The 25,791-nt window shown below is 43.0% G+C and overlaps 2 protein-coding genes across 2 annotated transcripts; one reads left to right on the top strand and one right to left on the bottom strand.

The window, feature by feature from the left end:
- The first annotated feature begins 10 nt into the window (after nucleotides 1-10).
- LOC110495830 (acyl-CoA-binding protein) lies at nucleotides 11-12,090 on the top strand. Its single transcript, XM_021571295.3, has 4 exons — nucleotides 11-139; nucleotides 739-856; nucleotides 11,294-11,356; nucleotides 11,458-12,090. Exons 1-4 carry the CDS (start codon nucleotides 131-133, stop codon nucleotides 11,529-11,531), a joined length of 264 nt encoding a protein of 87 aa, XP_021426970.1. The 5' UTR covers nucleotides 11-130; the 3' UTR covers nucleotides 11,532-12,090.
- LOC110495829 (secretin receptor) lies at nucleotides 11,730-25,671 on the bottom strand. Its single transcript, XM_036952273.2, has 13 exons — nucleotides 25,346-25,671; nucleotides 23,156-23,255; nucleotides 22,321-22,416; nucleotides 20,945-21,042; nucleotides 20,667-20,776; nucleotides 20,339-20,471; nucleotides 18,912-19,065; nucleotides 18,677-18,737; nucleotides 18,507-18,576; nucleotides 13,306-13,397; nucleotides 12,913-13,051; nucleotides 12,788-12,829; nucleotides 11,730-12,643 (listed from the first exon to the last, which is right to left on the bottom strand). The coding sequence occupies exons 1-13, from the start codon at nucleotides 25,409-25,411 to the stop codon at nucleotides 12,491-12,493; spliced, it is 1,314 nt and encodes a 437-aa protein (XP_036808168.1). The 5' UTR covers nucleotides 25,412-25,671; the 3' UTR covers nucleotides 11,730-12,490.
- Nucleotides 25,672-25,791: the final 120 nt, after the last annotated feature.

Raw genomic sequence — 25,791 nt, 5'->3', positions numbered from 1 at the left:
CCCATTTCTTCCGCATTTCCAATGGAATTTGATATGTCACCACCTCCTCAAAGGTGAAAGGTAAGACAGAATCGCGGAAGTGAGCATTTCCACATGCAAGGAGGAGCTGGGTCTTTTTCTGGGGAACAACATGTCTATGGTAAGCAGAAACGTAGTTATATTTTATTTGTGCAGTATCTAACCCAAAGTCAAGTCAAATTGTTACTGATACCTTCCAGGTGTTAATACCTGAATCTACTGTGCATTTCATTTAAAAAGTTTTTTTTGTTGCAGTTTATCTGTTATGAAGCTACTGCATGTAGCTTAGTGTAGATATACATTTTCACTGGGTGCTACAGGATTGACTTTGTCATAGTGAGATGTTTTTTGTGTGTTAAGGTATTCATCCCATTTTCAATCTGTTACGAATAATTTTAACACATGGCACAATGTGGTGTACAAGTATTTTCTTTGGCATAAGCTAAGTTATTTATACATACTGTCTGTATATATAGATTTTTGTATATATTTTGGAACTATCCTTCTGGGTACCAGAAGTCCTCACAAGGATTGTACAAGGAAAATTTGAACAAGTGGGGACATTTTGTCGGTCCCCACAATAAACAAAAATGCTATGTTAGGTATAGGGCTTGGTTTTAGGGCTATGGTTAGATTTAGAGAAAATAGGATTTTGGATGAGAATCAATTCTTTGGTCCCCACAAAGATGGCAATACAAAACATGTTTTATTTTTCTCAAGGCTGAATTTGAAAAGGCTGCCGATGAGGTGAGGAGGCTGACGGTACAACCTAGCTACGCTGAACTAGCAGTAGTATATGGTTTGTACAAGCAGGCAACACTTGGCAACGTCAACACGGGTGAGTCATTCTGTTCAACCTGTTCTACAGGCTGCACCTCAAAGCCAAATCCCTGATTATTGCCTAATCTTTCTTGTACCACTTTAAGCATCAATATATAATTGCATATAGTGCATTCGGAAAGTATTCAGACCCCTTGACTTTTTCCACATTTTGTTACATTAGCCTTATTCTAAAATGGATCAAATAAAACATTTCCCGTATTCATCGACCTGGCTAAGGCTTTCGACTCTGTCAATCACAACATTCTTATTGGCAGACTCAACAGCCTTGGCGTCTCAAATGATTGCCTCGCTTGGTTCACCAACTACTTCTCCGATAAGAGTTCAGTTTGTCAAATCGGAGGGCCTGTTGTCCGGACCTCTGGCAGTCTCAATGGGGGTGCCACAGGGTTCAATTTCCGGGCCGACTCTCCTCTCTGTATACATCAATGATGTCACTCTTGCTGCTGGTGAGTCTCTGATCCACCTCTACGTAGACGACACCATTCTGTGTACCTCTGGCCCTTCGTTGGACACTTTGTTAACTAACCTCCAGATGAGCTCCAATGCCATACAACTCTCCTTCCGTGGCCTCCAAGTGCTCTTAAATGCAAGTAAAACTAAATGCATGCTCTTCAACCGATCGCTGCCCGCACCTGCCCGCCCGTCCAGCATCACTACTCTGGACGGTTCTGACTAAGAATATGTGGACAACTACAAAATCCTAGGTGTCTGGTTGAAGAGTGACTTCGGCGATGTCATTTACAAAATAGCCTCCAACAATACTCAACAAAATGAATGCAGTCTATCACAGTGCCATCTGTTTTGTCACCAAAGCCCCATATACTACCCACCTACGACCTGTATGCTCTCGTTGGCTGGCCCTTGCTTCATACTCGTCGCCAAACCCACTGGCTCCAGGTCATCTATAAGTCTTTGCTAGGTAAAGCCCCGCCTTATCTCAGCTCACTGGTCACCATAGCAGCACCCACCCGTAGCACGCGCTCCAGCAGGTATATATCACTGGTCACCCCCAAAGCCAATTCTTCCATTGGCCACCTCTCCTTCCAGTTCTCTGCTGCCAATGACTGGAACGAACTGCAAAAATCTCTGAAGCTGGAGACTCTTACCTCCCTTTAAGCACTAGCTGTCTGAGCAGCTCACAGCACCTGTACATGTAAATAGCCCTTCCAATCTACCTCATCTCCATACTGTATTTATTTATTTATTTATCTTGCTCCTTTGCACCCCAGTATCTCAACTTGCACATTCATCTTCTGCACATCCTACCATTCCAGTGTTTAATTGCTATATTGTAATTACTTTGCCACCATGACCTATTTATTGCCTTACCTCTCTTATCCTGCCTCATTTGCACATGCTGTATATAGGTTTTTCTACTGTATTATTGATTGTATGTTTGTTTATTTAATGTGTTACACTGTGTTGTATGTGTCGAACTGCTTTGCTTTATCTTGGCCAGGTCGCAGTTCCAAATTAGAACTTGTTCTCAACTAGTCTACCTGGTTAAATAAAGGTGAAATCATTTTTAAAAAATCAATCTACACACACAACCCCATAATGACGACAAAGTGAAAAGTTTTTTTTTTTTTAATTGTTGCAAATGTATTTATTTTTATTTTTAAATATGTTATTTACATAAGTATTCAGACCCTTTCATCCTCTGTGGGGACAAACCAGAATCAATCGTTCCGCCCTCATCTTCCGGACTTGTCTCCGTGCTGTTTGTTGCTACTTTGCTATCTGCCAAAATGTTCGGTTTTTACTTTTAGTACATTTACCAATTTCTTTGTTTTTATCCTCGCTCAACTTTTTCACCCCGGACGGACGCTTTATCTGGACATGGTTCTACAGGACCTCCACCAGCCGAAAAAGCAAAGTAGTTCAATTAACATTGCCATCTAATTGCAGTCTCTGTACTCCTAATATACAGGAGAACTATCGCCTTATGGTCAGGATAGCAGTCTTGCAAGCACAGCTTCACATGCAATCGTTAGTCAAGGGCAATTTAAGTGTAGGAAAGATTGAACAGCATCTGTGCCTCCAGTTAACTACAGATAGTAGTATAAATCCCCTGCATAGTCCCCGCATCCAGACAATTTTCTCAAGGCTTCTGGAAAGAAATGCTGTCGGCATGCTCAACCGGTGTCGCTCAAACTTTCAACCGCTTGTCCCCATTAAGCAAAGAGTCTGAGGCCGAGCCTTCTCACGTTTCTCCACCCATTACGGGGTCTGAGCCGCCGATGCCTCCCACCATTAGCTGACAAATTGAAAACCCTAGTCATTTGCCAACCACATTACCTGCAATATTAGACAAAAATAATCATCTAGCGATCATACACTGTTTACCAGGGGGCAGGGCTACCGAAATAAAGGCTAATGTGAAGATGGTGCTGGCTAAGGCTAAAACTGGCGAGTGTAGAGCTTATAGGGATTTTGTTATCCACGTCGGGGCCAATGATGTTTGGATGAAACAGTCACAGGTCACCAAGAGCAACATAGCTTGTAAATCAGCTAGAAAGATGTGTCGGCATCGAGTAATTGTCTCTGGCCCCCTCCCATTTAGCGGGAGTGATGAGCTCTACAGAAATCTCTCACTACTCAATCGCTGTTTGACAACTGTTTTCTGCCCCTCCCAAAAGATAGAATTTGTAGATAACTCGCCCACAAACAGGACCAAGCCTGGCCTGCTGAGGAATGACGGACTCCATCCTAGCTGGAGGGGTGCTCTCATCTTATTCTTCAATTTAGAGAGGGCTCTAACTCCTCTAGCTCCACAATGAGTTGGGTGCAGGCAGCCAGCTTAGTGGAGTCTGCCTCTAGCACAGTCAGTATAGTAAGCTCAGCTATCACCATTAAGACTGTGCCTCGACCTAGGTTGAGCAAAACAAAACATGGTGGTGTTTGCCTTAGCAATCTCACTGGAATAAAGACCACCTCCATTCCTGTCATTATCGAAAGAGATTGTGAGATCTCACATCTCAAAATAGGGCAACTTCATTTTAGATCCCTACTTCCAAGGCAGTCAGTCAATGAACTGATCATGATCTTGATGTCATTGGCCTGAAACATGGCTCAAGCCTGATTAATTTACTGTGTTAAATGAGGCCTCTCCTGGTTACACAAGTGACCATATCCCCCGCGCATCCCGCAAAGGTGGAAGCATTGCTAACATTTATGAGCAAATTTCAATTTATAATAACAACAAAAATGACGCCGTTTTCATCTTTTGAGCTTCTAGTCATGAAATCTATGCAGCCTACTCAATCACTTTTTATAGCTACTGTTTACAGGCCTCCCGGGCCGTATACAGCATTCCTCACTGAGGTCCCTGAATTCCTATCGGACCTTGTAGTCATGGCAGATAATATTCAAATTTGTGGTGACTTTAATATTCACTTGGAAAAGTCCACAGACCCAGTCCAAAAGGCTTTCGGAGCCATCATTGACTCAGTGGGTTTTGTCCAACATGTCTCCGGACCTACTTATTGCCACAGTCTGGATCTAGTTTTGTACAATTGGAATGGAGATGGCGCTCCACCAAACTGGAAGTCTTCCAACTAGCTTTGAAAGACCATACCATGCAATATCAAATAGCCCTCACTGCTGCTCGATCATCCTATTTTCCCAACGTAATTGAGGAGAATAAGAACAATCCCCCCCAAAAAATGTGATACTGTTGCAAAGCTAACTAAAAAGCAACATTCAACAAGAGAGGATAGCTTTCACTTCAGCAGTGATAAATTCATGAACTTCTTCGATGAAAAGATCATGATCATTAGAAAGCAAATGACGGACTCCACTTTGAGTCTGCGTATTCCTCCAAAGCTCAGTTGTCCTGAGTCTGCACAGAACTGCCAGGACCTAGGATCAATGGAGACAATAGTCATGGCCTCCAAACCTTCCAGCTGCCTACAGGACCCTATTCCAACTAAACTACTGAAAGAGCTACTTCCTGTGCTTGGCCCTCCTATGTTGAACATAATTAATGGCTCCCCATTATCTGGATGTACCACACTCACTAAAAGTGATGGAAATCAAGCTTTTCTTAAATGCCTAACCTTGACCCAGAAAATGTAAGTCACGATCTGCCTATATTGAATCTCCCATTCCCCTAAAAAAAATGGTTTGGGAAAAAGCTGTTGCTCTGCAACTCACTGCCTTCCTGAAGAAAAAATGATGAAATACGAATTGCTTCAGTCTGGTTTTAGACCCCATCATAGCACTGAGACTGCACTCGTGAAGGTGGTAAATTACCTTTTTTAATGGCATCAGACCAAAGCTCTGCATCTGTTCTCGTGCTCCAAGACTTTAGTGCTGCTTTTGACACCATTGATCACCACATTCTTTTGGAGAGATTATAAACTCTAATTGGTCTACACGGACAAGTTCTTGCCTGGTTTGGATATTATCTGTCGGATAGATATCGTTTTGTCTCTGTGGATGGTTTGTCCTCTGACAAATCAATTGTAAGTTTCAGGGTTCCTCAAGGTAAAATTTTAGGATCACTATTGTTTTCACTATATATTCTACCTCTTGGTTATGTCTTTCAGAAACACAATGCCAACTTTCACTGCTATGCGGACGACACACAGCTGTCCATTTTGATGAAACATGGTGGATCCCCAAAATGACCTACCCTGGAAGCCTGTTTCAGACATAAGGAAGTGGAGGGCGGAATATTTTTTACTTTAAAATATTTAGTTCTAGATCCCAAGAAACAGATCTGCTGTTGGATCTGACAATTATTCTTGAAGGTTGTACAGTCGTCACAAATAAAACTGTGAAGGACCTCGGCATTACTTTGGATCTCTCTTTTGACGAACATATCAAGGACAGCTTTTTTTCTATCTTCGTAACATTGCAAAAATCAAACTTTTTGTCAAACTGATGCAGAAAAGCTAATCCATGCTTTTGTCACTTCTAGATCAGACTTCTGCAATACTCTACTCTACTCTACTCTCCGGCTACCTGGATAAAGCACTAAATAAACTTCAGTTAGTGCTAAACACGGCTGCTAGAATCCTGATTAGAAACAAAAAATGTGATCCTATTACTCCAGTGTTAGCCTCTCTACATTGGCTTCCTGTTAAGGCTAGGGCTGATTTCAAGGTTTTACTGCTAACCTACAAAGCATTACATGGGCTTGCTCCTACCTATCTCTCCGATTTGGTTTTGCCATACATGCATACGTACGCTACGGTCACAAGACACAGGTCTCCTTATTGTCCCTAGAATTTCTAAGCAAACAGCTGGAGGCAGGGCTTTCTCCTATAGAGCTCCATTTTTATGGAATGATCTGCCTATCCATGTGAGATAGGCGTTCTTGGTCTAGACCTTTAAGTCCTTACTGAAGACTCATCTCTTCAGTAGGTCCTATGATTGAGTGTAGTCTGACTCAGGGGTGCGAAGGTGAACGGCAAGGAATTGGATCGACAAACTGCCCTTGCTGTCTCTGCCTGGCCGGCTCCCACTTCTCCACTGGGATTCTCTGCCTCTGACCCTATTGCTGTCCCTAAGAGGGGTGCGTCACTTGAGTGGGTTGAGTCACAGATGTGATCTTCTGGTCTGGTTTTGCACCCCCTCGGGCTTGTGCGGTGGAGGAGATCTTCGTGGGCTATACTCAGCCTTGTCTCAGGGTAGTAAGTTGGTGGTCTGTTGATATCCCTCTAGTGGTGTGGGGGCTCTGCTTTAGCAAAGAGAGTGGGGTTATACCCTGCCTGGTTGACCCTGTCCGGGGGTATCGCCGGGCGGGGGTCCAGTGTCCACCGACCCACCCCTGTCTCCATTATCTATGCTGGAATAGTCTGTGCCGGGGGGCTAGGGTCAGTCTGTTATATCTGGTGTAATTCTCCTGTCTTATCTGGTGTCCTGTGTGAATTTAAATATGCTCCCTCTAAATCTCTCTCTCACCCTCTCTCCCTTCCCGGAGGACCTGAGCCCTAGGATCATACCTCAGGACTACCTGGCCTGAGGACTCCTGGCTGTCCCCAGTCCACCTGGTCGTGCTGCTGCTCAAGTTTCAACTGTTCTGCCTGCGGCTATGGAACTCTGACCTGTTCACCGGACGTGCTACCTTGTCCCGGAACTGCTGTTTTCGACTTACTCGCTCTACCGCACCTGCTGTCTCAACCTCTGAATGCTCGACAATGAAAAGCCAACTGACATTTACTCATGAGGTACTGACCTACAAGCAATGTGATTATTATTTGACCCTGCTGGTCATCTATGAACATCTTGCCTTAAATGGCCGTGTACTCTTATAATCTCCACCCGGCACAGCCAGAAGAGGACTGGCCCCCCCTCAGAGCCTAGGTTTCTTCCTAGTTTTTCCTTGCCACCGTGCTTCTGCATTACTTGCTGTTTGGGGTTTTAGGCTGGGTTTCTGTATAGCACTTTGTGACATCTGCTGATGAAAAAAGGACTTTATAAATACATTTGATTGCCATGAGACTTGAAATTGAGCTCCGGTGTATCCTATTTCCATTGATCATCCTTGAGATTTTTCTACAACCGGATTGGGGTCCACCTGTGGTAAATTCAATTGATTGGACATGATTTTGAAAGGCACACACCTGTCTATATAATGTCCCACTGCTGACCTTGCATGTCAGAGCAAAAACCAAGGCATGAGGTTGAAGGAATTGTCCGTAGCGCTCCGAGACAGGATGGTGACGAAGGCCAGGTCTGGAGAAGGGTACCAAAAAAACTATGCAGCATTGAAGGTCCAGAACACAGTTGCCTATATCATTCTTAAATGGAAGGAGTTTGGAACCACCAGAAATCTTCCAAGAGTTCGACCGCCCGGCCAAACTGAGAAATCGGGGGAGAAGGGCCTTAGTCAGGGAGGTGACCAAGAACTCGATGGTCACTCTGGATGAGCTCCAGAGTTCCTCTGTGGAGATTGGAGAAGGACAACCATCTCTGCAGTACTCCACCAATCAGGCCTTTATGGTAGAGTGGCCAGACAGAAGCCACTTCTCAGTAAAAGGCACATGACATCCCAATTGGAGTTTGCCAAAAGGCACCTAAAGGACTCTGACCGTTAGAAACAAGATTCTCTGTTATGATGAAACCAAGATTGAACTCCTTGGCCTGAATTCCAAGCGTCACATCTGGAGGAAACCTGGCAGCATTTCTACGGTGAAGTATGGTGGTGGCAGCATTATATTGTGGGGATGTTTTTCAGCGTTAAGGACTGGGAGACTAGTCACGATCGAGGGAAAGATAAATGGAGCAAAGTACAGAGAGATCCTTTCACCAGAGTGCTCAGGACCTCAGACTGGGGTGAAGGTTCACCTTCCAACAGGACAAAGACTCTAAGCACACAGCCAAGACAACGCAGGAGTCGTTTCGGAAAGGTGTCTGAATGTCCTTGAGTGGCCCATCCAAGCCCGGACTTGAACCTAACATCTCTGGAGAGACCTGAAAATAGCTGTGCAGCAATGCTCCCCTTCCAACCTGACAGAGCTTGAGAGGATCTGCAGAGAAGAATGGCAGAAACTCCCCAAGTACAGGTGTGCTATCTTGTAGCGTCATACCCAAAGAAGATTTGAAGCTGTCATCACTGCCAAAGGTGCTTCAACAAAGTACTGAGTAAAGGGTCTGAGTACTTATGTAAATGTCATATTTAATTTTTTTTTTATATATATATACATTTGAAAGAATTTCTAAACCTGATTTTGCTTTGTCATTATGGGGTACTGTGTGTAGATTGAGGAGAAGCAACAATTGAATCCACGTATGAATATGTCTGTAATGTAACAAAATGTCAAGGGGTCTGAATACTTTCCGAATATACTGTACTTACAACGTCTTATAAGTATGGCCAGGAGTTTTGGAGCACTTTGAGGCACTATGCTTTTACTGATATTTCCAGCATTGTCCACTAGTGCTGCTGTGGGAAGGAAATGTTCTGCAATTGACACAAGCTGTCTCCCACTTAATCAATCTATGTCTGGTTGGCGTGGTGATCGCTTAAGCCAGAGGAGGCGTAGCTCTGTGAATCTTAATCGCACAAAGTCTATTATTTGGCAGGGAATACTATTTGTACTCCTCTCCAACGGACTCGGAAGTTGTAGCAAAAAAAAAAGTAAATTAAGGGCAGTTAAAGGGGAGAGTCATTGAAACCAGACATGAAAGTATATTGAAGTGAATTCGGGGAGTAGCCCCGACCAGGACTCGAACCCGGATCCAGCGACTGTCAAGCCAACACCTTAACTGTACGCTCTTGGCTTAACGGTTAATGTGTTGGCTTGACATTCACAGGTTCAAATCTCGGTTGGGGCTACCCCCGAAGTTTGCTACAACATATAGTACTTCCATGGTTGGTTTCATTAACTCTCCCTTAAACTGCCCCTAATTGACAATTACAGAATATTTCTGGGATGTCCTACCTGCAGCAGTGCTTTTATATAGTGTCTTATTACAAGGCTTATCATTTTGTCTCGGATGTGCATTTCTCAAGAGTTACGAAATGTATTGACTTATCAATTGTTTAGCTGCCTTTTCTGACTGTGAGTAAACCATTCAGGGATTGACATGAAGTGTTGCCCTATTTCCTGCGGCAAGTGACCTGAACAGTTGCACCAGTTGAGGATGGTGAGGTTGCCCCATTGGGCAGGTGATTTAAGAAGTGAAAACAACCAAATTGCAAAGGATTCCAGTAAGCCTGAAACTGATCTTTGTGAAAGACGGACATTGTATGGCAGTCGGGCAAGTTGAGCCTGCTCCGAGAATGTATTTACTGATAACAACCTTATTTTTCAGATTCCTCCCGTGTATGTGGAAGGTTAGCAATATATGGCACTTCTGCATGTAAATATACTGAAGAAAAAAAATATATGCAACATGTAAAGTGTTGGTTTTATGAGCTGAATTAAAAGATCCCGGAAATGTTCCATATGCAAAAAAAGCGTATTTCTCCCAAATGTTGGGCACAAATTTGTTTACATCCCTGTTAGTGAGCATTTCTCCTTTGCCAAGATAATACATCCACCTGACAGGTGTGGCAGATCAAGAATCTGATTAAACAGCATGATCATTACATAGGTTCACCTTGTGCTGGGGACAGAAGACCACTCTAAAATGTGCCGTTTTGTCCCTCAAGTCTTTACTGAATGTGCAATTGGCATGATGACTGCGGGAATGTACACCAGAGTTGTTGCCAGAGAATTGGTTCTTCATTTCTCTATCATAAGCCGTCTCCAACGTCATTTTAGAGAATTTGTCAGTACGTCCAACTGGCCTAACAACTGCATACCGCGTGTAATCACGCCAGCCCAGGACCTCCACATCTTGCTTCTTCACAAGCAGGATGGTCTGAGACAAGCCACCCGGACAGCTGATGAAACTGGGTTTGCACAACCAAATAATTCTGCACAAACTGTTAGAAACCATCTCAGGGAAGCTCATCTGTGTGCCAGTCATCCTCACCAGGGTCTTGACCCGACTGTAGTTTGATGTCGTAACCGACTTCAGTAGGCAAATGCTCATCTTCGAGGGAGACTGGAGAAGTGTGCTCTTCATGTATGAATCCCGGTTTCAACTGTACTGGGCAGATGGCAGACAGCATGTGGGAAAGCGATTTGCTGATGTCAACATTGTGAATAGAGTGCCCCATTGTAGCGGTGGGGTTATGATATGGGCAGGCATAAGCTACGGACAACGAACACAATTGTATTTTATCGATGGCAATTTGAATGCAGATATACCGTGACGATATCCTGAGCCCCATTGTCGTGCCGTTTGTCCGCTGTCACCACCTCATGTTTCATCATAATAATGCACAGGCCCTATGTCGCAAGGATCTGCATACAATTCCTGGAAGCTGAAAATGTCCCAGTTCTTCCATGTCCTGCATACTCACCAGACACGTCACCCGTTGAGCATGTTTGGGATCCTCTGGATGGACGAGTACGACAGCGTGTTCCAGTTCCCGCCATAATACAGCAACTTCGCACAGCCATTGAAGGCAAGTCGGACAACATTCCACAATTAACTGCCTGATCAACTCTATGGGACGATGTGTTGGGCTGCATGAGGCAAATGGTGGTCACACCAGATACTGACTGGTTTTCTGATCCACCTCCCTACTTAAACATTTTTTTTTAAAAGGTATCTGTAACCAACAGATGCATATCTGTATTCCCAGTCATGTGAAATCCATAGATTAGGGCCTAATGAATTTATTTTCAATTTAATGATTTTCTTACATGAACTGTAAGTCAGTAAATTCATAGAAATTGTTGCTTTTTACATTTCTATTCAGTGCAGCTTATTTTTTTACATTAACAATCAAGGGATCATAATCTTCAGGTAACCAAAAAAGATTCCCGACTTGTCCGATGGGCTTTCAGACTGCCAATACCTGCCAGTTAAAGCAATATTTTTTTGTTGTAAGAGTAACTTTAAGATGTATCCGTTGTGTCCACAGAGCGTCCGGGAATATTTGACTTCCAAGGAAAATCTAAATGGGATGGTTGGAAAGCACAGGAAGGTAAGTATTTTGGACAATGTATTATTCTGCTTTTCCACTCTCTCTGTTTTGAATGTGTAACAAATCTTCAATATGTCCTGTTTCTGTTTTCAATCCAATAGGAAAGTCCAAAGAAGATGCCATAAAAGAATATATTGCCTTTGTGGAAGAAATGAAAGCAAAGTACCCAATGTAGAGGTTATCTTAAGGACATTAGTGCACATTTTTTGTAGAAGAACCATTTTATAATTAAGCAATAAGGCCCGAGGGGGTGTGGTATATGGCCTCCACTTTGCGTTGTGCCTCAGAAAAGCCGATAGCCGTGGTATAGTGGCCATATACCACAAATCCCAGAGGTCCCGTATTGCTATTATAAACTGGTTACCAATGTAATTAGAACAGTAAAAAGAAATGTTTTGACATTCCCGTGGTATAAGGTCTGATATACCATGTCTGTCAGTCAATCAGCATTCAGGACTCGAACCACCCAATTTATAATAAGTTACAATGAACAAGAAGACGAGGGATCAAATCTGACATTGACATGGGTAAAGTGTTGAGACCATCAAGATCACAGTTTTAGACCACTCACCAGCAATTTGTTGTTATCCTGTTGAAAAAGTGCAGCCCTTGATCTTGGTATTTATTTCAGAAAATGTATTTTATTTTATACAGTACATTGGTGCAAAGGAACAGTAAATTATGTTTCTTAAAAGATCTGTCTTCAAAGTATAATAAAAAGTGAGAATTTTCAATCATGTTGATAAATTCTCTGGACAAAAGGCTGGTCATAACCAGACCTCTTTCCAGGATTTCTCTTTCACATGTTGATGTTGAAGATCTGAGTCCTACTTCCGCTTTTTGAACATGTTCCCATTTCTTAGGATTTCCACTGAACCCAAATGTCTTAGATCTTCAGGCCAAGTCCACTGTCCATAGTCCTAGAAATGTTGCTTGAGGGAATGGCACAACATCACAGTACAGTGCTGTTTCCCATGCCAGTGGCCAAGTGATTCTGTGGACCATTCCTCAAGTTCAAGAAAGTTCCAGAACTTAAGTTAATTTGATGTCTTGAGAGAGTCATCTGTGTAAGCGTTTTTAACCGGTATGTCTAGGAGATCACCAGTGATTTGGTGGGTTGGGGGGGGTCAAAGGTCATGCCAGGCTGGCCGGTCCGGAACAGGGAAGCAAGGAGACCTGGGTAAGGGGAGAGACGCTTTGGCTCATGGAACCATGCTGTCTGGGCTCCCTGTGTAGATGCTGCTTCAGCCTCCACCTGCGCCATCTCCTCTGTACCTCGTACTGTACCTGTGTGTGGAGGTTTGGAGGGGATGGAGATAGTGTATCATCGACACTAGTTAATCAGGGCTGCTGCATAATATTAGCAATAGCACATTTACACCACTTATTTCAACTTGCATAATAATTTTGAGAAATGGGACAAAAACCTACCTCCCCATTTAGAAAACAGTAAAGAACAGCAACTCCAAAGCCCTGGAAAGGAAGAAAGGGGAATTTAGACATCAAATAGTATTCCATCAAAGTAAAAAAATAAATAAATGAAAAGTCAAAATTACCTGTGTTGATGCAAGAGCCAGCTCAACAAAGGTCCATATTTTGTAAGTTAAACCACTGACTTTGATGGGTAAGAAGGCAAAGAGGATGTAGTACAAACCAAAGAGGGTCACCAAAAGAAAAGTCGATTTGGTAAGTCTCCTGAAAATATCCAAGGAAAATATTCAATTCTACAATACACAAAAGACACGAATCAATACTGTACACGTTTTGAGAGATTCCATTAGTTTGCCGTTGTGCTGGTCTTTCAGGTTTGACTGGGCAACGCTTACAGAAAGTTGGCACAGGTACTATAACACTCGTAAGCAATTAAGTTATTTATTATTTTAGCCTACAGAATAAACATCTTTGAAATCCTTTGGCGTTAGTACAGTATGGTCCTGTTGACAACTCACTTGTATTGGCTGAATTCATTTCCATGCATGTCTGGCATCCGCAGTTTCCCCACCAGAATTCTTATGATACTCAGAAAAAATACCAAATTAATCTGCAATGAAATGGCAACAAATGAATACCGTACGGAGTAAAACTAATATTTACATTATCAGTTATGTAAAAAAAAACTAATTGTATGTCACATACAATGGGTGGAGACTAACGGTGAAAATGCTTGCTTATGAGCCTCTTCCAACAATGCAGTAAAAAATAAATACAAGAATGAACTACAGTGCATTTGGAAAGTATTCAGAACCCTTGACTTTTTTTTAATGATACAGCCTTACTAAAATTTATGAAATAGATTTCCCCCCCCTCATCAATCTACACCCTATAATGACAAAGCAAAAACAGGTTTTAAAAATGTTTACAAATGTATAAAAAAAATTAACTGATCACATTTACATAAGTATTCGGACCCTTTACTCAATACTTTGTTGAAGCACCTTTGGCAGTGATTACAGTCTTCTAGGGTATGACGCTACAAGCTTGGCACACCTACAGTATATTTGGGGAGTTTCTCCCATTCTTCTCTGCAGATATTCCTGCGTTGTCTTGGCTGTGTAATTAAGGTTGTTGTCCTGTTGGAAGGTGAACCTTCGCCAATGTCTGAAGTAATGAGTGCTCTGGAGCAGGTTTTCATCAAGGATCTCTCTGTACTTTGCTTCATTCATCTTTCCCTCGATCCTGACTAGTCTCCCAGTCGCTGACGCTGAAAACATCCCCACAGCATGATGCTGCCACCATGCTTCACCGTAGGAATGAAACCAGGTTTCCTCCAGACGTGACACTTGGCATTCAGGCCAAAGAGTTCAATCTTGTTTCCCATGGTCTGAGGGTCTTTAGGTGCCTTTCGGCAAACTCCAAGCCGGCTGTCATGCGCTTTTTACTTAAAGAGTGGCTTCCGTCTAGCCACTCTACCATAGAGGCCTGATTGGTGGAGTGCTGCAGAGATGGTTGTCCTTCTGAAAGATTCTCCCATCTCCACAGAGGAACTCTGGAGCTCTGAGTGACCGTCGGGTTTTTGGTCACCTACCTAAGTCCCTTCTCCTCCGATTGCTCAGTTTGGCTCGGTTGCCAGCTCTAGAAAGTCTTGGCGGTTCTAAACTTCTTCCATTTCAGACTGATGGAGGCCATTGGGTTCTTGGGGACCTTCAATGCCGCAGAAACTTGTTTGTACCTTTCCCCAGATCTGTGCCTCGACACAACCCTGTCTCTGAGCTCTACGGACAATTCCTTCGACCTCATTGTGTGTAGATTGATGAGAAAAATGTATTTAATCTATTTTAGAATAAGGATGTAATGTGGAAAGGGTCAAGGTGTCTGAATAATTTCCGAATGCACTGCAACAGGGAGTACCAGATCAATGTGCAGGGGTATGAGGCACAGTATTTGAGGTAGAAATGTACATGAAGGCAGGGTAAAGTGATTAGGCATCAGGATACATAATAATAAAAGTCTAATAATGCACAGAGTAGCAGCATATGAGGGTGTTTTCTTGTGTACAAAACATTAAGAACTCCTGCTCTTTCCATGACAGACCGACCAGGTGAAAGCTATGATCCCCTATTCATGTCACTTGTTAAATCCACTCCAATCAGTGTAGATGACGGGGAGGAGACAATGGATTGAGTATGTGTGCCATTCAGAGGGCGAATAGGCAAGACAAAAGATGTAGGTGCCTTTGAATGGGGAGTGGTAGTAGGTGCCAGGTGCACCGGTTTGAATGTGTCAAGAAATGCAAGCTGTAGGGTTTTTCATGCTCAACAGTTTCCTTTGTGTATCAAGAACGCTCCACCACTCAAAGGACAGCCAACTTGACACAACAGTGGGAAGCATTGGAGTCAACGTGGGCCAGCATCCCTGTGGAATGCTTTTGACACCTTGTAGTCCATGCCCCGATGAATTGAGGCTGTTCTGAGGGCAAAAAAAGGGGGGGGGGGTTCAACTCAATATTAGGAAAGTGTTCCTAATATTTTGTACACTTGGTGTGTGTATAAAGTACCAATCAAAAGTTTGGACACCTACTCTTTAAAGGGTTTTTCTTTATTTTTACTATTTTCTACATTGTAGAATAATAGTGAAGACATCAACACATAGTCCTGTAGAAAGAGTCCTGTAGAAAACAAAATGGTGTTAAACAAATCAAAATCTATTTTATGTTTGAGGTTCTTCGAAGTAGCCACCCTTTGTCTTGATTACAGCTTTGCACACTCTTGGCATTCTCTCAACCAGCTTCATGAGGTAGTCACCTGGAATGCGTTTCAATTAACAGGTGTGCCTTGTTGAAAGTTCATTTGTGGAATTTCTTTACTTCTTAATGCGTTTGAGCCAATCAGTTGTGTTGTGACAAGTTATGGGTGGTATACAGAAGATAGCCCTATTTGGTAAAAGACCAAGTTCATATTATGGCAAGAACAACTCAAATAAGAAAAGAGAAATTACATCTTTAAGGTCAGTCAATTGGAAAATTTCTAAAACTTTGAAAGTTTCTTCAAGTGCAGTCACGAAAACCATCAAGCTCTATGATGAAACTGGCTCTCATGAGGACCACCACTGGAAAGGAAGACCCAGAGTTACCTCTGCTGCAGAGGATACGTTTGTTAGAGTTAGCTTCACCTCAGATTGCAGCCCAAATAAATGCTTCACAGAGTTAAAGTAACAGACACATGTCAACATCAACTGTTCAGAGGAGACTGCATGAATCAGGCATTCATGGTTGAATTGCTGCAAAGAAACCATTACTAAAGGACACCAATAAGAAGAAACTTGCTTGGGTCAAGAAACACGAGGAATGGACATCAGACCGGTGGAAATCTGTCCTTTGGTCTGATGAGTCCAAATTTGAGGTTTTTGTTTCCAACTGCTGTGTCTTTGTGAGACGCAGAGTAGGTGAACAGATTATCTCTGCATGGGTGGATCCCACCGTGAAGCATGGATGAGGTGGTGTGATGGTGCTTTGCTGGTGACACTGTCAGTGATTTATTTAGAATTCAAGTCACACTTAACCAGCATGGCTACCACAGCATTCTGCAGCGATATGCCTCTCATCTGGTATGCGCTTAGTGGGACTGTCATTTGTTTTTCAACGGGACAATAACCCAACACACCTCCAAGCTGTGTAAGGGCTATTTGACCAAGGAGAGTGATGGAGTGCTGCATCAGATGACCTGGCCTCCACAATCACCCAACCTCAACCCAATTGAGATGGTTTGGGATGAGTTGGACGACAGAGTAAAGAAAAAGCAGCCAACAAGTGCTCAGCATATGTGGGAACTCCTTCTAGACTGTTGGAAAAGCATTCCAGGTGAAGCTGGTTGAGAGAATGCCAAAAGTGTGCAAAGCTGTCATGAAGGCAAATGGTAGCTACTTTAAAGAATCTCAAATATATTTTGATTTGTAAAAAAAAAAAAAAAAAAAGGTTAGTACATGTGTTTTCATAGTTTTGATGTCTTCACTATTATTCTACAATACAGAAAATAGTAAAAAAGAAAGAAACTGAATGAGTCAGTGCAAGATAGGGTCAATGCACATAGTCCGGGTAACCATTTAATTAACTATCTATGGCTATTTAGCAGTCTTATGGCTTGGGGTAGAAGCTGTCTCGGAGCCTGTCGGAGAGATGATGCTCCAGTACCACTTGCTGGACTGTAGTAGAGTGAACAGTGAACTTTGGTGAGAGTCTTTAGGAATTTTTCGGGCCTTCCCATGACACTGCCTGATATGGAGATCCTGGGGCCGGTGTTGTGACAAATCTCCCCCTAATTTCCTTAATTTTGTGGCTAGAGACAAATACTTTCTGTGGCACACATAAGAGTCAAATACTTTCTATAGAACAAACTTCACGTCAGGATAGGCAACCGAAATGAATAATGAATGTATGTGTGTTATATTAAACAGAGGGAATAAAATGTTGGCAAGCAATAAACATTTCAGAACAACTATGGCTGAATTATCCTTACACTTTCAAAAACACTAGTCGAATAAGACATGGGAGAGATGACGAATTTTGGCAAATAGATTTATTTATAGACTAATACAAATCAGTAGCGGATTTAGGTACGGACGACATGGGCAGATGCCCAGGGCGGCATCTTGCCGTGGGCTGCACAGGGCGCCCCCGGGTGCAGGCGCTGAAGGGGGTTGAGCCCAGAACTTTTTGACGATCCGAGGGCCCATACCAGACCTTTTCAGCCCAAGGCGTAAGAGACATTGTTGTGCCCTCTTCACGACTGTGTGGATGTGTGTTTACACCATGTTAAATTCTTAATGATGTGGACGCCAAGGAACTTGAAACACTCAACCTGCTCCACTCCAGCTCCGTCATTGTGGATTGGGATATGCTCTCCCCTCTCTCCTGCAGTCCACACTCAGCTCCTTGGTCTTACTGACATTGTGGGAGAGGCTGTTGTCCTGGCACCACACTGCTAAGTCTCTTACCTCCTCCTTGTAGGCTGTCTCATCACCATCGGTGATCAGGCCTACCACTGTTGTCGTCAGCAAACTTGATGGTGTTGTGGGTGAACAGGGAGTACAGAAGGGGACTAAGCACACACCCCTGTAGGGCCCCCGTGTTGAAGGTCAGCATGGTGGAAGTGTTGTTGCCTACCCTCACCATCTGAGGCCGGCCTGTCAGGAAGTCCACGATCCAGTTGCAGAGATTCAGTCCAAGGGTCCTGAGCTTGGAGGGGAATATGGTGTTGAACGCCGAGCTGTAGTTTATGAACAGCAATCTCACTTAGTTATTTCCTCTCTTGTCCAGGTGGGAAAGGGCAGTGTGAAATGCAATTGAGAGCATAATCTGTGGATCTGTTGGGGCAGTATGCTAATTGGAGTGGTTCCAGGTTGTTTGGGATGATGGTGTTGATGTGTGACATGACCAGCCTTCCAACGCACTTCATAATTACAGATGTGATGTGCTACAAGGGGATAGTCATTTAGGCAGTTTACCTTGGAGTTCCTGGGAACAGGTACAATGGTGGTCAGTTTGAAACATGTTAGGATTATAATCTGGGACAAGGAGAGGATGGAAATGTCTGTGAAGACACTTGCCAGCTGGCCTGCGCATGCTCTGAGAACGCGCCCTGGTATTCCGTCTTGAACAATCTTGAACAAGGCATTGGCCTAATCATTAGTTATCAACAGCGATTCATGCACTTACGATTATGAAGAGTAGGACTGGTAATCTGAGAATCCACCAAACCCAGTCGTGTACCCTTGTCTCCCAGCAGCTTGACGAGAAAGGGAAACATATGCATGTATGTGAACTATGATGATGCAATTGTCATCTGTTTAAAATAGTCTATGACATCCCATTAATCTGTATCTTACCCTTCATCCTCATAGAAGTATTTTGCCAAACCCCAGGATACAATGACAATCATTGGCAAACCTATGTAGGAAAAGAAAACAAAAATGGTTTAGTTAAATCCAATCCCTCTCATTTCAGTTAGTAGTTCACTATCAAGTCTGTCTCTTAACTGATCATAATGACATGACATTGCCAGATGACAATGACATGGTATCAGTAGTGTTGTTGTAATGTAGAGTGGACAGGTGTCCGTACCCCAGCCCAGGATGATGTACCACCAAAGGTGTTTCTTCTTGGAGAAGAAGGAGAGGCTGACCAGGGTGTGGAGGTAGTGTCCCTCCACCAGCAGCCAGCTGTAGTTAGCCATGATGCAGTAGTTGGAGAACATCACCACTAACTTACACACCGCCTACAGGATATGATGAGAAAAGACATATACACTACATTAACAAAAATATGTGGACACCTGCTAGTCAAACATCTCATTCCAAAATCATGGGCATTAATATGGAGTTGCGCCCCACCCCCCATTGCTGTTATAACATCCTCCACTCTTCTGGGAAGGCTTTCCACTAAATATTGGAACACTGCTACGGGGACTTGCTTCCATTCAGCCACAAGAGCATTAGTGAGGTTGGGCGATTAGGCCAGGCTCGCAGTCAGCGTTCCAATTTATCCCAAAGGTGTTCGATGGGGTTGAGGTCAGAGATCTGTGCAGGGCAGTCAAGTTCTTCCACACCGATCTCGACAAACCATTTCTGTATGGCTCTCGCTTGTGCATGGGGGCATTGTCAAGCTGAAACAGGAAAGGGCCTTCCCCAAACTGTTGCCACAAAGTTGGAAGTACAGAATCGTCTATAATGTCATTCATTGTATGCTGTAGTGTTAAAATTCCCTTCATTGGAACTAATGGGCGTAGCCCGAACCATGAAAAACAGCCCCATACCATTATTCCTCCTCTATCAAATGTTACAGTTTGCACTATGCTTTGGGGTTGGTAGCGTTCTCCTGGCATCCGCCAAACCCAGATTCATCCGTCGGACTGCCAGATGGTGAAGTGTGATTTATCATTCCAGAGAACACGTTTCCACTGCTCCAGAGCCTAATGGCGGGGGTCTTTACACCACTCCGGTTGACGCTTGGCATTGCGCATGTCAATGTCAATGGCCGAGCAGTCGCCTGCTCTGCCATTGAAACCCATTTCATGAAGCTCCCGACAAACAGTTGTTGTGCTGACGCTGCTTCCCGAGGCAGTTTGGAACTCAACAGACAATTTTTACAGTTGACCGGGGCAGCTCTAGCAGGGCAGAAATTTGACGAACTGACTTGTTGGAAAGGTGGCATCCTATGACGGTGCCTCGTTGAAAGTCACAGACCTCGTCAGTAAGGCCATTCTACCGCTAATGTTTGTCTATGGAGATTGCATGGCTGTGTGCTCGATTTTATACACCTGTACACATCGGGTGTGGCTGAAATAGCCAAATCCACTCATTTGAAGGGTTGTCCACATACTTTTGTGTGTATATAGGAGGGGTATTTTAGTATGTCCATATCATGTTGAAAGATGAACAACTTTTATCAAAACACAGCTATTCACACACTAAATTACACATTTCTCTATCAATGTGTTCATCCATTCTCACATGCATTGACAGTCACTACAAAGTACAGTAGATACGTACTGGGTAGTCGTCACAGTGGTAGAAGTCTTCATCGGTGAAGAGCACAGAGTCTTTGATGAAGATGAAGGTAGCACGCAGGATGAAGGAAACGAAGAGTTGGATGTGGATGTAGTTTCTGGTGCAGTGCAGTTTCCTAGACAACAGGAAAAGTGTAAAAGCAGTTTGAAATGTCCTCCTCGACCAACATGTTTTTGTAATATGTTTAATCCCCCACTGAGACCCAATATTAAGACACGCATGTTGATTACAGTGTATTTTATTGAGTACTCAAATGGATTAGCATATTTTTTATCATAACAGTTCTTGGACTTGATTCTCTGTTTCTCACCTAAAGAGACAGAGGATGGTGATGGCGATGGTGAGAGAGATTAGAGAGAGAGCGTAGCCTGCAGTGTACATGGTCTTCACATAGGGGAAGTACATGTGGGAGTCATGTGACTGGGAGGAAAAAGAGGCCCGGGGTAAGAATTATTTTACATAAATTGTCCATGTATTTTTACATCAATGCTCAACACTGATATGGCTTTCCCTTGTTTTGAAGTAATTGTCCTGAATCAAAGACACAACCAGTAATGTAGCACATACGAAAAGTACACATGTACCCACCTCTCCAAGTAAGTGGAAGGTTTCGTTGAAACATGCATGCTCGTAAGGAGGGAATGGGTCCGTCCAGCCCGTGTCTGTGCAGTTTCGATCCACTTTACCTGGAAAATCATACAGCCTCATCAATACTTACTTGCTGTACTGTTCAAATAAATAAATTATGGCCGTGAAAATAGTCAGCATCAGAGTAAAAAACCTTGACCATAGAACAGACCTAAGATTTTCTAAGACCTACATAGTTTCAGTATCTCAGGTATTATGCAGTTTCAGTATCTCAGGTATTATGCAGTTTCAGTATCTCAGGTATTATGCAGTTTCAGTATCTCAGGTATTTTAGTGCAGGCAATTGTTATTGCAGGCGTCATTTGTGTTATGTAAGGTTGTCATAAATCACTTCACGATGCCGCTGTTTCCACAAGCAGACCTTTTATGAACTCTATACCACTCCTCTGTCCTTTTAGTCGATCGCCTGTATGAGCATCAATCGACAGTTTATGGTAGAAAGACAAACATTTTTGTATTGAATGGAAACAAATTATCTTGGTGGTGGATCATTAACTAACACACTCATAACAGCCTGGGGTGGGGGTCTAGCACATCATAACAGACAGGGGTGGGGTGGGGGTCTAACACATCATAACAGACAGGGGTGGGGTGGGGGTCTAACACATCATAACAGCCAGGGGTGGGGTGGGGGTCTAACACATCATAACAGCCAGGGGTGGGGTGGGGGTCTAACACATCATAACAGCCAGGGGGTGGGGTGGGGGTCTAACACATCATAACAGCCAGGGGTGGGGTGGGGTTCTAACACATCATAACAGACAGGGGTGGGGGTCTAAACACATCATAACAGCCAGGGCTGGGGTGGGGGTCTAACACATAACAGCCAGGGGTGGGGTGGGGGTCTAACACATCATAACAGCCAGGGGTGGGGTCGGGGTCTAACACATCATAACAGACAGGGGTGGGGGTCTAACACATCATAACAGCCAGGGGTGGGGTGAGGGGTCTAACACATCATAACAGACAGGGGTGGGGTGGGCGTCTAACACATCGTAACAGACAGGGGTGGGGTGGGGTCTAACACATCATAACAGACAGAGGTGGGGTGGGGGTCTAACACATAACAGACAGGGGTGGGATGGGGGTCTAACACATAACAGACAGGGGTGGGGTGGGGGTCTAACACATAACAGACAGGGGTGGGGTGGGGGTCTAACACATAACAGACAGGGGTAGGGTGGGGGTCTAACAAATAACAGCCAGGGGTTGGGGGGGGGGGGGGGGGTATAACACACACATCGTAACAGCCAGGGGTGGGGTAGGGGTCTACCACACACATCGTAACAGCCAGGAATGGGATGGGGGTTTCTCACCTTCTGATTTGAAGAAATTGGGACAGTTCTGTGATGCAGTTTCCCCTACAAAAGCAGGAGACCAGCAATTCAAGTGGTCCCACATACCCTTGCAGTCTGAATAAGAAAAACAAATCATGTACTGTTTTCTTGTATCTCTCAAATTATAATCAAAGTGTGTAAATATTTGTGTTATAATTATAAGGCAAACAGTACAACGGCAATCGTTGTTTGGTCGTTGTGAATAATTTACATTTTAGTAATTTAAACTCTGTTATCCAGAGTGATTTACAAGAGCAATTGGGGTTAAGTGCCTTGCTCAAGGGCAGATCAACAGATTTTTCACCTAGTCGGCTCGGGGATTCGAACCATGAAACTTTTCAGGTTACTGGCCCAATGCTCTTAGGCTACCTGCCGCCCATAGTCCAGTAATAACAAGAGGAGCAAGACAAACAGCTCTGATAATCTGATTAACTGTTCTCACCAACATGACAGTAATGTTGAACTCACAGTGGGGAAGTAACTACAACGATAATTATGAATGTTGAGATGTAACCTACTCTATACTGCCACTAGAGGGAAACCTAGTCCACAGTCAAACTGGCCTGGTTCCCAGTGATGTGCTGATGTGTGGTGCTGTTTCAGATTTTGATACCTGTGGGACTGGAAATGATTTTACTCTTATGTGGTATGCATATCATATAATGCCATTAAATAAACAAATTCTAAGAACATTGACTATTATGGAATAGAGAAGGAACATGTTAACCTATATTTGTTTAGCGTAGGAAAACATGACAAACCATGCTGGGTATGAATTTCTAAGGGGGAAGAATTACAAACGGTCTCATCTCACCTGGTTGGGGAGTTTTGGACACATTATGCAGTCGCAACTCATGAAGGCACCGCTCCTCCTCTCTAATAAGAATGATGTACGGCTCACAGTCTGCTTGAACCTTTCACAGTTGAAAAGAAAAAGAACGTGTGCACGTGTCATCTCCCCATAGCCTACAGTGCCTTCAGAAGGTATTCACAACCCTTGACTTTTTTCCACATTTTGTTGTTAGACTGTATTTAGAATGGATTCAATTTAGTTTTTTTGGTCACTGGAATTAAGAGGAATTTACGTTTACAAATGAATAAAAAGCTGAAATGTCTTGAGTCAATAAGTATTCAACCCCTTTGTTATGGCTAGCCTAAATGAGTTCAGGAGTAAACATCTGTTAACAAGCCGCATAATAAGTTGCATGTTTATTTTTTTATGACTACCTCATCTCTGTACCCCACACATACAATTATCGGTCCCCTAGTCGAGCAGTCAATTTCAAACAGATTCAACCACAAAGACCATGGAGGTTTTCCAATGCCTCGCAAAGAAGGGCACCTATTGGTAGATGGGTAAAAATGTTAAAAAGCAGATATTGAATATCCTTTTGAGCATGGCGAAGTTATTAATTACACTTTGGATGGCGTATCAATACACCCAGTGACTACAAATATACAGGCGTCCTTCCTAACTCAGTTGCTGGAGAGGAAGGAAACCACTCAGGGATTTCACCATGAGACCAATGATGACTTTAAAACAGTTACAGAGTTTGATGGCTGTGATAGGAGAAAACTGAGGATGGATCAACATTGTAGTTACTCCACAATACTAACTTAATTGACAGAGTGAAAAAAGGGAAGCTTGTACAGAACAAAAATATTCCAAAACATGCATCCTGTTTGCAACAAGGCACTAAAGTAATACTGCAAAAAATTTAGCAAACAATGTACTTTTTGTCCTGAATACAAAGTGTTATGTTTTGGGGAATTCAACACAACACGTGGAGAGTACCACTCCATATTTTCAAGCATAGTGGTGGCTGCATCATGTTATGGGTATGCTTGTAATCATTGGAATGGGCACAGGCAAAATCCTAGAAGAAAACATGGTTATGTCTGCTTTCCACCAGACACTGGGAGATTAATTCGCCTTTCAGCAGGACAATGACAGAAAACATAAGGTCACATCTACACTGGAGTGTTCCTGAGTTGCCGAGTAACAGTTTTTGATTTAAATCTGCTTTAAAACTTATGGCAAGATCTGAAAATGGTTGTCTAGGAATGATCAACAACCTATTTGACAGAGTTTGAAGAATCCCGAAAAGAATAATGTGCAAATGTTTCACAATCCTGCTGTGGAAAACTCTTAGAGAGACATACCCAGATAAGACTCACTGCTGTAGTCTCCACTAAATGTGAAAATAATATACACTGAGTATACCAAACACTAGGAACACCTTCCTAATATATAAAAATAAAAATATTTTAGTTTTTTCACCCTGCTTTTATATTAAAGTATTGTGTAGATTTGACAAAAACATGTTTTAAATGATGCCACTTTGTAACAACACAATTTGGAAAAGGTTAAATGTGAATACTTTCTGAAGGCACTGAGTGCACAAAACATAAAAATAAGTATTCCTTAGTTTCTAATTTTCTCGAAATCTAAACCTTCAACCTAGATTCCCTTTCCTTGACATAGTAGACTGCCCAGGTATAAGCTATGATCTATTAATGATGTCACCTGATAAATCCACTTCAACTCAGTATAGATAAAGGTGAGGAGACAGGTTAAAGAATGATTGTGAAGCCTTGAGACATGGATTGTGATATGTGTCAATTCAAATGTGAATGGGCAAGACAAAATATTTAAGTGCCTTTGAACAGGGTATGGTAGTAGTTGGAGTGTGTCAAGAACTGCAACACTGCTGGGTTTTTCCACGCTCAACAGTTTCCCGTGTGTATTAAGAGTGGTCCAACAGACATCCAGCTAACTTGACACAATTGTGGGAAGCATTGGATTCAACATGGGCCAGCATCCCTAAGGAACGCTTTTGACACCTTATAGTCCATGTCCAGACGAACTGAGGCTGTTCTGAGGGCAAAAGGTGCTGCAACTCAGTATTATGAAGGTGTTCCTAATGTTTCTTACACGGAGTGTATATGTATGTACCTTTGCCAAACATGCCCAGCTTTTTCAAACACGCGTGTGCATTCTTACCTTCAAGTACATGCCCAGTAGGATTCCAATAATTCCAATGTGCATTTTGTCAGTCACAATCATCATTTACCAAAAAATGTTTAACTAAATTATAGACTTGAAGAAACTGTAAACTGACTTTCGGTACTAAAAGTCTGAAATAATCGTCCTATTCAAAGCAGCAAGTAATCAATCAGCATCCACTGTCTTTGTCCAAACCAACTGCATGTGTTTTGTTTGTGCGGTTATTACACCTGACCTTTTTATAATATACTATTACCAAAGACAATACAGTATGAAGATATGCAGAAACTGCTTCTCCAACAGAAATCCCCGAAAACGCTTGTAGGCGAAGTCATGGTGATGTTGGCTAAATTCATGCGCAGAAATACGTAATCGGGTCTAACGGTCATCTCACGCTGTACTGCGCATGTGCGTGCCATCATATCAAAGGCACTCCTTCAATA

The sequence above is a fragment of the Oncorhynchus mykiss genome, chromosome 18, assembly GCF_057628025.1.
Source record: "Oncorhynchus mykiss isolate SJ-2025 chromosome 18, ASM5762802v1, whole genome shotgun sequence".
NCBI lineage: Eukaryota > Metazoa > Chordata > Actinopteri > Salmoniformes > Salmonidae > Oncorhynchus > Oncorhynchus mykiss.
Note: the sequence above shows the minus strand (reverse complement) of the source record. Positions and strands in the feature narration are given on the sequence as shown.